Source organism: Falco rusticolus, chromosome 3, assembly GCF_015220075.1.
Source record: "Falco rusticolus isolate bFalRus1 chromosome 3, bFalRus1.pri, whole genome shotgun sequence".
NCBI lineage: Eukaryota > Metazoa > Chordata > Aves > Falconiformes > Falconidae > Falco > Falco rusticolus.
Window position 1 is genome coordinate 11770264 of NC_051189.1, and position 13688 is coordinate 11783951.

The 13688-nt window shown below is 47.5% G+C and overlaps 1 protein-coding gene across 1 annotated transcript; it reads left to right on the top strand.

The window, feature by feature from the left end:
* The first annotated feature begins 1432 nt into the window (after positions 1-1432).
* On the top strand, positions 1433-13458 carry LOC119145518 (secreted Ly-6/uPAR-related protein 1-like). Its single transcript, XM_037382069.1, has 3 exons — positions 1433-1786; positions 5034-5153; positions 6443-13458. Exons 1-3 carry the CDS (start codon positions 1735-1737, stop codon positions 6652-6654), a joined length of 384 nt encoding a protein of 127 aa, XP_037237966.1. The 5' UTR covers positions 1433-1734; the 3' UTR covers positions 6655-13458.
* The last annotated feature ends 230 nt before the right edge of the window (positions 13459-13688 follow it).

Sequence of the window (13688 nt, forward strand, 5' to 3'; positions counted from 1 at the left end):
CAGCCCTGCTGTGCTTACCTATTGAGGCATAACCATCTTGAATACTTACAGCACTGTATCTCTTCCAGTTTCATGGCTGTTAATTAAGATATTGCTCAAATGTGCCTTGAACTACCCAGTTACAAGAAAGGAACTGGATGTAACCAGGTTTGGTAGCTTTCACAGAGTGGAGTTTTTTTCCTATATACCCAGAGATGTTTGTGCTGTTTTTCTTTATGTACCTGGTCTCTGACAGCACAGCAAGATAAAATAAAGATAAATGGTGATTTTCACTCTCACAGCTAAGCGAGCATTAAGGTACGTGTCTTTTCCCTCCCTTTCCCACAGCACAGTACTGATCCCACTGCCCCAGCTTGGCTGGCTTTGCTTCATCCATGACTGTTGAAATTTTGATTAGCAATGCTTCTCAAGTTACTGAGAACCTTTCAGGGAGCAACATTTTCCCAAAATTCCCATTCTCAAACTGGGAAAAAGGATAGGCTGCTGGGTACGATAGCAATGCCCACGTGCATTGCTGCAACAAGCCCGTGATAAGCAAACTCCCAGTCATTAAATCAGCTTGTGCACTCACCTTGTCTCCATCCCTGAGGTCTCTGAGTGCTTCACAGTGATTCACAAACTTTTCTTCTTTGGCTTATTCAGCTGTTTTATGGGAAATTGCATAACGCTGGGGTTTTCCATCCTGGGCCACAAAAAACCCAACACAAAGTCTATCAGCTTTTCCTGTGAAGTGCAAAATGTCATTGACTCAGTCAAAAGGGAAGAGCAAAGCATTTTTCCCTTTCTGCAAGCTTTTAAAGCTGTTTCCACAAGTACATAGGTTAAAAAATATAATTATTGTTTGAAAGTTGCCTTGAAATGCATGAAGTGAAATTTTCTATGAGGGAGGTACTGCAGTGGGAAAACTGATCCATTTCTCCATGTTGGGTTTATTTCCCAGCTTCAGAATAAGATTTGCCAAGGAGCTGATAGCTTTTCAAAAGAAGGCACAGCACCCTGTTCTGCCAGTATGACCCAGGACCTGAAACAAAATGACATATCTAAATCCCAGACTTGGAAGCACCATCTCCCATGCTCACGCCCACTGGCCTTTCAGTGACTCCCATGCCCAACAGCTCAGCACCTTAGTTAATAACTAAGCCCCTGGAAGCCAGAAACTGAACTTGCCTTTGCACTGGATTTAGGAAAATATACATGCTTTGGGCAAACCCAGCCACACCAGCTTCCTGCCCTCCAGCTCCAAGAGCAGTAGGCACGAAAACACGGCACAGGCTTTGGTGAGACTGAGCCAACATGTGTGGAAGTCCAGCCTGCTGCTGTTTACATCTTAACTCTTGTTGCCCAATGCAGCACGCATGACACAGCCCAGCTGTCAGCTCACAGAGCCAGACTGGAAGGAACAAACATACCTTGTCACATTCCCCATCCAAGCACTGGCATGGGGCCACCTCTTGCAGAGCAAGCCGTGTTTTTCCTTTTCCATGGGACCAGCCGCAGGACATAAACCTGAAGAAGAGCCGATGTATGCAGGAGTCTTCTCATTGTGGTGACGTCACCTCCTCAAGGAACTTGTTCCTCCATAAATCCCAATCCGGACTGGGGCTGAGTTCTTCCCTGATCACCCTGAGGGAATCCGCCCACAGGATCAGCAGGAGGTGGAGGGTGGGAAAACATATAAAGGTCCCCGGGAGCAGCTCTCCTTTACTGCCCTGACTGCACGGATCTGCTTTCAGCATGAAGACACTTCTGGTTGGGCTGCTGCTTGGCCTGGCATACATGGAGTCGGGTAAGACTGCTACATTCCCCAGGGACCACCTGGGAAATGCCTGGGAGGGGAGGGGGAAGGCATCAATGCAGAAAGACCTGATAATCCCCAGGTAGGGAAAATAATGCCTTTATGTATTTAAGAAGGTCATGGGAGAGGGTGAATGGGAAAGGGGATATGCACTCCTAGTGGGCAGAGACTTAACGCCTCACGGAGAGCGCATCATTTGGATGCATGGGTTGCCACCTGTCACCCGACCCTGTTCAGATCATACTGTGGGATGGAGGGGACTGACACACTGCTTGGTAAGCCTAAGGTGTGAATGACAGCCACATGGCACAGGGCAGTACAAGTTTTTAAGCTGCCAATGTGTCCCCTCAGGATGGGATGGATTATGTTCATCCTGAGATCCTGCCATCCCTAAAACCTCCCAGCTGGCTGCTGGAAGCTCTGAAAACCAGAGTGTGAGGCTTCAGTATAGGTATGAGTGAGGATATGAGAAATAACTCCAATGATTTTTGGAAAGGTTCATTGAACCAGCAGCTCCAGTGTTTTCACTGATTTCTAGAGTTTAGGATATAGGCAGAGACAGGCAGTTCTCCTGAGTCTGTTTACATTTGGTTTCTGATAGGTCTGGGTCTTGGGCAAGCTGGCAGCTGGCTCTGCTCATAGCTATGTTCTTACTTCGCCTATCTGTGACCCACTGCAAATACATCCTTGGCCTGGAACAGAGTCATCCTTGGGGTGACACCAACCCAGTGGGTATTAACCAATGGCCCATGGGCCCTAGAGATCCCCAGGCTCCTCTCATGGGACTCTGAAAGATCTCAGAGGAAAGTCAGCCTGGACAGGGGTTGAACATCTCCATCTGGGGAGGTGGCTGGGGAGGGGCTGGAGGCATGGCTACATGGAGATCATTCAAAGGTTTGCAAGTAGAAGGCTGAAAGTCATACACCTTGCAATTGTCTGTGCGTGGTAGTTTTCTTCAAGCTGCATTATTTTTTAAATCCCCCTACCCTCGTTACTCCTTCCACCTGTCTCTAAAGCAGATCCAACTGTCTGCTGAAGGACATGCTCTGGGTCAAATCCACGACAGGGCTGAACCCAGACAGGTGTTTTTATAAACCAGGACTGTTATACAGCTACCACATTTTTTTTACATTTCAGTACCTGCTGGTTTTTGTTTGGGTTTGGTTTTTTTTTTCATTTCTTTCAACATATTTCACAGGTGGAGTATTACGTGCTTCTTATCCTCTTTCTGGGCCGAGACCTGTCCTGGATTTATTGGGATTGCTGAGGAACTGACGGAGCAGGTTTCTACCCACAGGCCTCAGAGCACTTTGTGGAAACAGAGAGGCAACACCATCTTTTGCTTTATAGCTGAGAATAGGGCAGAAATTACTTTTCTGGGATGATCTAGTGCGAGGCAACTAGTCCAGGCACACTTCTTGCAGCTGAGGAATATGTCTGTGACCATCCATCTTCCAGAGGTTTAATATCAAGGAGTAGAAAGTACTGTTGGACAGAGATGAATGGTGAATTATTGGCCTCAGATCAGGACACAGCACTGTCCTTTATGTTCAGTTCTTCTGCTCTCATCCTTATGATTTTGGGGTTTCCTCTTCCACTGAACCCTTCCTACAAAACAAGTGTCCACTGAGTGCCCCACACAGAGTCGGTGAAAGATAAAGGGGCTGAGGATTATCTTCTTTAAGCCTGCTCTTAACTGGAAGTAACTCCCCCAAGAGCCCATGGCACTGCCCTGCTCACCCATGAGAATGGTGAGGAAACACTCAACCCGAAGGCTGCAGATCAGTTTCTCAGATGCTTTAAGTTATCACTGCTCCATCACTTAGGGACACGATCTACTGGTGGACTTGGCAGTGCTAGGTTAACAATTGGACTAGATGTTCTTAAAGGTCTTTTCTAATCTAAACGCAACTATGATTCTATGATCCACATATTACCCAGTCCTACACACTCACAGACATCCATATACTTGTCAGGTTGACAATGTTGCATTTTCTTTCTCAGTGGGCACTACATGTTAAAGTATAAAACAGCTTCTCATGGGCCATTTGGAAGGGTTCTACCAAAGTCCTCAGCTCGGGTAAACGGGAGTGGCTTCCCTGCACCTGTTCACAAAGGATATGGCCACAAGAACACCATCACTGCTCACATTAAAAAGTCCTTCCTACCTCCGCAAAGACCACAAAGAAAGTTTTTACACCCTGTAGGCTCTATTTCACAGCTGGATTTTCCAAAGGAGGTGCTAAAAGAAGCAGATGCCCTGAAAACACTTTCTGGAGTCAGGTGTTCAAACAACTGCCTTCAGAAATGTTTATCCTTATCATGAAGTCCCAGGGGTTCCTCTCTGATAGCAGATGCTGCAGAACTGTGAGAAAACCTTGTTTCTCTGCAATATTGCCAATAGATGGCAGTGGATGCATTTGGGTGGCGCTTCAGCTGCTGTGCTGGTAGAAGGCAGGTACGCCAGAAAATACTCAACTTAGGCTGGTTTCTGTCATCAAGCCACACCAGCACGACTCCGGAGAAACGCACGCTCGGTATCTGCCTGCTGCGGTCGGACAGGTCTCATCCCGAGACTTTTGAGCAACTGCTGTGATCAATGCTTGCATATGTAAAGGCGTCCTTCCGTAGGCAGGCAGGCAGCAAGAGGTTTATAGCATCATCTCTTTTAAGAAGCAGCAGTAGCCCCTGATGAAAGTGCTTTTTAGGCCACAGTCAGCCCTTAGAATCTCTGATACAACTCTGAAATTTAAATTCTGCTCTTAGTTGCTAGGTTCTGCAGAAATCCCTCTAAACAAGCGCAACGGAGCCGTCACTGTGGGTGGAGGGACGGGCGGAACTGCCAGTCTTTCAGTGGTGGTAAATGCTGCTCTCAACAGAAGGAGATATTTTGCTCTGTGTTACAGCATTTCTTGCAGAGGATGCAAAGTTCCCATCAACGCTGCTCAAACAATAGATCTCTCTAAACCCCTGCTGGTTTGGGGCTGCTGAGCCCCCAAGGTGGTGATCACACTTAACTCCCGCAACACCATCCCTGTCCTTTGGTGCTGGGGTTTGGTCTTTCCCCCCAACATATCCAAGCTTGCCATTGCCTCCAGACGTGCTTACTTTCTGAGACTGCATCTTGATCAAGGGGGGGATGAAGCACCGACCATCACATAGTCCCCACCACAGAGCAGAGAAGCTGTTTGTCTTCGCTGCTGTGACCACCTCAAACTCATTCTGTTCCCCTCTGCAGCCCAGTCCTTACGATGTTACACGTGCAAGGAACCAACGGACATTGCTAAGTGCAGAACAGCCACCCAGTGCCCCCCGAAAGCCACCGTGTGCACAACGACGCTGCACTCCGTAGACTCAGGTAAGTTTCATTGATTGCTGTGAATGCTCATGGGGAGAGATTGTAGAATCACAGAATGGTTTGGGTTGGAAGGGACCTTAAAGATCACCTAGTTCCAACACTCCTGCCATGGGCAGGGACATCTTCCACTAGACCACCTTGCTTAAAGCCCCATCCAACCTGACCTTGAACACTTCCAAGGAGGGGACATCCTCTGGGCAACCTGTTCCAGTGTCTCAGCACCCTCGCCGTAAAGAATTTCTTCCTAATATCTATCTAAAATCTCCCCTCTTTCAGTTTAAAACCATTATTTCTCATTGTCTCACTACATGCCCTTTTACAGAGTCCCACCCTATCTTTCCTGTAGGCCCCCTTTAAATACTAGAAGGCTGCTGTAAGGTCTCCCTGGACCCTTCTCTTCTCCAGGTTGAACAACCCCAACTCTCTCAGCCTGTCCTCACAGGAGAGGTGCTCCAGCCTTCTTATCATCTTCACGCCCCTCCTTTGGACCTGTTCCAACAGGTCCATGTCTTTCTTCTACTGTGGACTCCAGAGCTGGATGCAGTGCTCCTGGTGGGGTCTCATGAGAGCAGAGGGACAGAATCACATTCCTCAACTTAACAGCCATGCTTCCCTCTCCCTCTCCCAGTCACAACTAGTATTGTCCTTTAACTTCTCTATAAGAATTCAGGTGAAGTTATCCAATTGCAGGGTAGGAAGGAGAGTAATCAATCCGATTCAGAGCCTCATAGTGAAGTATACAGGACTTACTCTGCTTACTCTGTTTGTTTTGCCTTTCCTATCCCTCAGTCCTTGTGGACCCTGGACTTACAGATGTGTGCAAACACACTGCAGAAACTCAGGGGCTCTGTCCTTGTTTGTAGACCCTTCCACCTAACAAACACCATCTCACCAGTGACCGTGCCAGCATTACAGCAGTGCTTCTTTACACTGACACCTTCCATGCAGAGCCATTGCAGGAGCAGCTCACCTGAACAAAATAGGCAGGGACTTGTGACTTGCCCTTGTCCCTTGGCAGTACTAGAATAAATCTGGAAGGAGCAGGAGGGGGAGAGCGGGTCACAGGGAGAACTGGCAGGCACGTTCCTACAAAGAGTAATCTGGATTACAGGCATCCGTGGATTAGAGATGTTCAACAATTTATTTGCCTTTATTTACCTATAAACACTTTACTTTTAGTTCCCCTCTATTGTACAAAGCCAGCGTTTCTCAATGCCAGATGTCTGCACTTTCCTTTACCATTTCTTTCTGTCTAATCCTTCTTCCCCTCTCCAATCTGCCTGTTTCAGGTTACCCCTTTTTTGGCAACATCACCGTGACCAGAAGCTGTGATGTGGAGTGCATCTCCTATGATGGGATAGGAGCAACCAGACCCAAGTCATGCTGCTACACTGATCTCTGCACTGATGACACCAGGAGCAGCGATGGGGTGCGAAGCAGCTCTGCAGCACTGGGTCTGACAGCCATGGTCATTGGCACGCTCCTTCAGAGTGCTCTGTAACATCACAAGTGCCCACACTCCAGCCAAAACACCCCAACTCCTCTCTCCGACAAGCTGCCTCCTGAACTCTCAGGTGCCTTGGGAATAATATTCTTCACTGATGTGTGGCTACACTCATCTTCAGTCCTATCAAGTGGATTCAAGCCATGAGTTTGGGCACCTGGACCTAAAACCCTCAAATTTCCAGTTTCCAGCTGCTAAGCAGAACATTCCTCACCTTCAGCCGCTTCTGGTCCTCAGGATCTGCATCTCCCGCTGCAGCTTTCCTCTGTGGGGAGCAGCAGTGGATGAAGCACTGCAGCTCTGTGCAGCAAGAGGGACTGGGCAGTGCCATCAAGGCTGGTGTTCTAGCATCATCCTCAGCGAGAGCACGGGGTTCTACACATGCTGAACATAGACAGTACTTTTTTTCACAGGTGTCCCCCAGCTCTCATACAACCTGTGCCTTTGTGCCTCTGTTAAACCTCTGTGTACAACCCCCCAAAAATCCTCCAATCCTCCACCAGGAGCTTGGCTTATTTTTTTTTCCATTTTTGCTGCAATTTCCTGAGTCAGAGCATCAGGTGGATATTGGTCCCCACTTACTACCTGCCCAGCAGAGTGTGGCTTGCAGTTGCAGAAAGCTGGCACTTAATTCTGTCTAGAATAAGCTATGGAATGAGTTCAGAAGGGCTCAGTCTTCATGTGTTGAGATGGGATGTATTTCTGGAAAGCTCAAAATGCCCTGGACTAACAGGCCAGGGCAGGTTAGACCTGCAAAAGCAAATTTGGGAGTTTGGCTAGACAAAATTGCCTGAGCTTGGGTTGCAATCAGAGCTCCTGGATTTCCCTTCCCAGATGTTTTACAGATCATTTCAAGCGACTTCTGTTACTCTGCCCTCCCCCATCCCTTCACAGCAGGGACCACAGGAAAGGCAAAGTAATGACTATCCCAGACCCTCAGCTCTGGGAAAAGCCAACAGCTTTACTCACACTGGTTAGCAGCACTACAGGGTCCCAGCTGGGGATTTGCTCCATTTTCCCTTGGAGCAGCAGTAAGATTCATTTTGATGCCCTGTCTGCTGTAAACCCAGATGGAGTGGAAGCAGATAGAGATGAGCCAGGTGTGCCCAGCTGACAGCCCTCTCCGGTGGGGGAAAGCCAAGGAACTTGCCGTTTGCTCTGTTCCTACTGCCAGGGCACATCCAGGGGAGCAGGAGGCAACCTCCAAGAGCAAGGGTGGAGTGGAGCATGGGTACATCCTGTGAACCATCCTTGTGTGTTCATGCCATCCCTGTAACACCCTCTGTGGCTAAGTTTGGTTTTCTCTATTTTTTTCCCCATTTTTCATTCTGTTTCTGTAAGACACAAACCAGAAAACCAAAGGAATAAGCAGGGGGGCTCTTCTTCTTCATTGCACAGAGGTAATTGTTTCTCAAGGTCTACTTCAGTACCATTTGCAAGAAAACTTTAACAAGACATTGTATTCCTTGGCAGAGGGCCCAGCACAAGCCTGGGGCTCAGGAGGATGGTAAGCCCCTTTGTTCTGGAAGGGAAATGCTCTGTGCTTCACTAAAACAGTGACAGCTTCCCTGAAACACCCTTGCAATACTGAGGTTGGGGTGGGGGGTGGGGGTGGCAGGGGGTGGGGTGGGGGATGTCGTTGAGCAAATAATGATCAGGATTTACTCGAATGCTGATACTACACCCACTCTTGCAGACACAGAGCACCAGCATCCACTTCCTACTCATCTGTTCTCTGTTTCCCTGCTTCCAAAACAGTCTGACATGTCAGGCCAGAAGCAAACCACCATCATTGCCATCCTTAGATCCAGATCCCCTTTTCTATTCTGGGTTCAAGCTCCAGGGTAAGTCACTTTCCTCAGTTGCTTTTCCACACTGGCTGCAGAGTCCTGTGCTGTGTTAACGGGGGCTGAACTTCACTCCATGTGTTGTACATGCAGATGGGGCAAGGTCTGAATACAGAGGGACTGGGATGGTGAGGGTTCCCTTCTGGGTGAGAATCTGGCAAATAAAGCTGGATCCTCTGGTTTTCAACCTGCAGCATCTTTCTTGTGTGCTCAGCCTTCACCCAGAGAAGAAGGACCATGGGGCAGCACAGGCTGCAGGAAGGTCATGTCTCTGGCTGGTTATGCAGCTGCCAAACTGCCCTGTGCCAGAGAGAGGAAAAGCTACAGAAAGGAATAAGTAAGGGAGTACAAAAAATACTCCTTGGAAGGGATAGATTTAAAGCTGTCCCTGCTGGAAGAGGATCGGGAGAAGAGTGGCAGCAGAGTAAAGTACTGTCCAGTGGACAGGAGGCTCATTTGGGGAATGCACAGGGGAAACTGGAGGTTTTCCTGGTTCAGCTCCTCCTGCAGCAGGCAAAGAGAACTGAGCTCAGCACTGCAAAGCAAGCAGGCAGCCAGGAGCAGCCACTGGGGACCTGCTCTGCACTGCAAAGATGCTGCAGATGGGAACCACTGGCCTCCTTGTGTCACTGGTGCTGGCTGTGAGCATCCTGTATCACACTGTGCTGCACATCTCCTGTCACCTGGGACTTGTCTGTTAATGGCTCCATTGCCAGAGCAGTGAGCTTCTATTGTAGCCAAACCAGAGTCAAAGGCAGGATTTAGCTTCAAAGCACTTGCAATATGTTCCTAGATTAAGCCAAGTGAAAAGCCCTTCACACAGAGTGTCAGGGATACAAAATGTCCTTTACATTAATATTCATCTGTTCACACAGTGTTAGCCATAAGCCACAGGCTGAACAGTTGTCACTGGGAGCCCTTGTGAAGTCTGATTTGCTGCTGCTTTAGTTACTGCTTTTATTTATTCTTCCTTTTTAGCCCCTAGGAGTCAAACCCAACAAGCACTAGTGCCCCAGCAAATGCAGGACGCTGCCAGGGGACTCAAAGGAGTTGGCAGACTTTTGCGTCACTGGGTCAAGTGGACATATGGAGAGGCAAGTTTAAATATAGGCTGAATAAAATAGAACAGAGAAAGATGTGTCTCCAAAGGGCCATAAAAAACTTGCAGCCTCTCGGCCCTGTGAGATAAGGCTTCACAGCAGGTGGCATCCAATGCTGCTGTTGCTGTATTGAAGGATTTTACCTGCCCCTCTGGGGGCTTGTTCTTCCCAGCAGTCATTCCATGCATGTCCAGAGACGTGAGAGCACTCCTTGGTGCCTTATGCTTTATCTGGCCAAGGAGTTGCCTTTTACATCACCTTCCAGCTGTTCTGCAAATGTAGGGCAGCCCTACAGATGCGCAGCCCTGATCTGCATCACCTCCTTTCAGCTGCAAATCTACAAATACTTTTGTCTGTCTAGAAATTAAAGAGTAAAACACACCAGAGACTAAATTTTCAGGGAGGTGTTTGGAGACCCGTATTGGTGAGGATATTCAAACTGGTGAGCCCTGTTGAGTGCTACCTCCAGCCAGCCATCAGGGTGATGTGTCTGCCTTGAGTGGCCTTTTCTCTTGGGCTCCACATGTCTTGAAGGTGGAGTCGACATTTCAAAAGCTAGTTTCTCCTCTGGAAACACAGTATACACCCTGCCTTGGCTTGGGCTGGATCAGGACCCAGGTTCAATCCTGCTGTTTTGACTTGGGCACAATTACCACAAAAGCATAACGGGTGCCGTGGGAGAGCAAAGCTACACAAACAGCATGATTCACACTTAGAGGAACAGAGTTTCCAGCAGGGATCATTTGCAGCTGCTTTCCACAGCAGGACACTGGTCACATCATGTGTAGCCATGAGTGGTGGTAGTTACCCTGGCATGCCCTGATTGCAGGCTGGCTCAAGCTGCAAGGTGGAAAACACCAGGAAGTGTTTTGCTGCTTGATTCTTGTTAATTTTTTTTTCTTCTTTGAGAGGGCAAGAAGGGGGGGAAAACCATACAGCCCACTTGGAAGGTGCATTAATCCAGGTGGGCATGAAAGAAAAAGAGATAAGGACAGAAATTATTGCAGAACTTCAAGAGAATTAAAAAAAAAAGGGGTATTTTTGCAGTCCAGGCATTTCATGTAAAACAGAGCTCTGATGTAATCAAATACAGAAAGAACTTGTAGTTCTTGCTAAAAATACCTATCTAGAATATAAATATACATTACCATGTAGCTGCAAGGCTTATGGAGATATCTGCCAGAGTCTTATATTTACAGATAGGGATTTAAATGTTTAATACTGCACATTCAAAAGAAAGTCACTTCATCTGAAGTAGTTATTAATTATAAAATGCACTAGGCAGGATTGAAGTGCAGCAGGAGTGATATCATTTTCAATATCACTCCCAAATTATTTCTCATCTAAAACCTATCATGTGCACTTTTTTTCCTTCTTGAAATAGATCTGTTTTTCCACATTAGGCCTTGGATGACTTGGAACGGCTGCCTCTGACATGCCAGCACATCCTCTCTCAGATATCTTCATTGCTTTCTTGCACAACTCTCACATCCCTAATTCCAGAGGGACATGAGTCCAAAGCCTCTTTATTCAGTATGGCCCCAGATCTGAGAACAAGGCAAATCCCCTAAAAATAGGTGAAAGGAAATTTAGGGTGCCTGAAGCAGATATGTTGAGGGAGCAGGGAGGCAAACAGCATGGTGGTCGGTATCTCAATTTAGCAAAGTCATTTCAGGTCACTTGAACTCGAGAGGGATGCTCAGCGTATTGTAAAAGAATGGGACAGATGGACTGCATACCTTCATCCCCATTCCCTGAGGCTCCACTCTATAGTTTGTCATGAGGTTTTAAAAAACCCAAGGTGTGTCAATTAATCATTCCGTGCCCTGTCTGAGGCTGGTCTGGATCCTGATCTCCTTCCCCCACTCAACCCTTATTAAACAGACAAGAATTGTCACACATCGGTACCTCCAGGCACAGTCCTGCATCACATCTTTAGTGTTGAATGAGCTTTAAGTTTCTGAATACATTTAGTAAATATGGCTAAGGCTATTGTGCCTTGAGGTGAACCAAATTTGCACTAATCCCTTGTGGGCATATTGCTGAAATCCATGCAGATCCACCATGTTAAAGACAACCGAAAGCCATATGAAATCCATGAATCAGAGTCCAAAACATCTAACCCAGTCATCTGAACAAGACCAGTACAGGCTCCCTTTGGCCAGCAGGTCTCTGAATACAAGGGGAGAAGATGCTTTTCAAGCCTTCAGGCCATTCCTCCCCATTGCAAGGGCAATTTAATGTGCCCTCAGTTACATCAGTGATGGCACACCAGTACGGAAGCATTGTCCGACTCTTGTTTCAACACACATCCTTGCTCTGGACTCACCATTGTTTGGACCAGTAGAGTTCATTCCTGTCTTGTTAACAGCTGTAATGGGGCGGGTATGAACCTCTCTTCATCTCCTTGCAAAAGAAATTGCTTTTGCTCAATAATCTGGGAATAAGATACAGAAGCCTGCCTGGAAAAGGAGACTGAGTGATGTCAAGGTGCTCATGTTGGTGCCTTTGCTTCTGCAGTACCTTTGGACTTGCAAGGAGCAGGGTGAGGAGCACGCTGATGCCTGGGAGAAGTTTTTCACCTCCTTTGAGCTCTGCTGCTAGGCACACACCTTTGCTGCTTGGCTGGTTCCCCAGGCAAGGCACAAACACAGGCTGAGGCACAATGATTTTCCACTTGCCTATGGGAAATCCCAGGGGTGGGTGGCACTTTGCCAGTCGAAACCCTCCTCCGGGCAGTGGCAGGATTTCAGCGTGTGGCTGTGAGGCAGCAGTGATGGGAGATGTTTGCAGAAGGCTGTGCCACTGCTCCCAGTGAGGAGCACCAACCCACAGTGGGCAGTGGTGTTCCTGGTGGCACCAGGACACTCTCAACATGAGCTGATGTGAGTGGCAAAACAACTAAGCCTCATTAACAAATAGCTCTTCGTCATGGATGCTCTGAAGCCTTAGAAAGGGCTGAGTGTCTTCAGTCCCAGCGGAGGCTTCAGTAGAGTCTCTTCCACCTGAATATCTGTTTTCCTGAAACCCACAGGGGCTTCACAAACTCTTCCCATGCAACGAATTCAAACCAGCAACTGTATGCTGTTACCTGTGCATGCACAAATTTGTGATCAAATGGGCCATGTTCTTGTAAAGCTGGGCCAAAAACAAGCCAGAATTTGTTTTTAATCTTTCCTGGCTGCTGCCAGTCTCCTGGCTCTTGGGAGAGGGGACACAGGGGAAGCGGTGTTTTTAGTGTCATGACAGCTGTCACTGTGTTTTGGGGATGACATCCAAACCTGAAAAAGAAACAAACACCCAGGAGACAGTGACAGACTCTGACACATATACAGCAGAGGAGAAAAGCTGTCCTGGCGAGCAGGAGTAGTTAATAGCAAGACATCTGGCTTCTGCCCCAGAAAATAAGGGGTTTTAAACAAACTGCTATCAATCACCAGCATGGCCAGCTTGGGAAAGGGGTGTCATTTATATTTGCCTTCAGGGAATGCAACTAGGAGATTATTTTCTTTTACCTTCTGGTTATCTCAGATCACGGTAGGATTTTCTGCAAGCTTACATTTTTGTGCCAGCTCTGTGCAAAGATGTCACGGGTGGGTTAGGGTTGCTCATGCAAACGAAGCCAGTCTAGGTGCCTCAAGGGGCTTTTACTGCTAATCTCAATGAGCACATGCAAAGGGTCTCCTCAGCTTATAAGACTCAACCCTTATCATTACTTCTTATCACTTCTTTAAAGAGAAAAATTTGTCTGATATATATGCATCTTTGTGGCTCTGCTGGCAGGATGCTGTTCCAGACCCTCACTGTTGTAATGGTCAGAAAACACATTTATAATAAAATATTTCTTTTGCTTCTTCCTGCTCTGAGATGGTATTTCTATGGGCATTTGGTCCTGTCGGATGTTTTGTTAAGCTAAACAAGCCAGCCTGTTCTAGTCTGCTCTTGGAAAATTAGCTCTCCAAGCACAATAATTTTCAATATTTGTGACTGTGTCACCTTCAAGTCATGGTTACCAGGGGCGATCCAAGCTATGTGCAAGATCTCATGAGCTAGAAGGCCATCACAGAAAGGATCCTTAGAGGAT

Excerpts from the sequence above, each read along its gene's own strand:
- LOC119145518 (XM_037382069.1), top strand. The coding sequence starts at position 1,735 with ATGAAGACACTTCTGGTTGGGCTGCTGCTTGGCCTGGCATACATGGAG. Across the intron at positions 1,787-5,033 it reads CCTGGCATACATGGAGTCGG|CCCAGTCCTTACGATGTTAC; the intron begins GTAAGACTGCTA and ends TCCCCTCTGCAG. Across the intron at positions 5,154-6,442 it reads GCTGCACTCCGTAGACTCAG|GTTACCCCTTTTTTGGCAAC; the intron begins GTAAGTTTCATT and ends TGCCTGTTTCAG.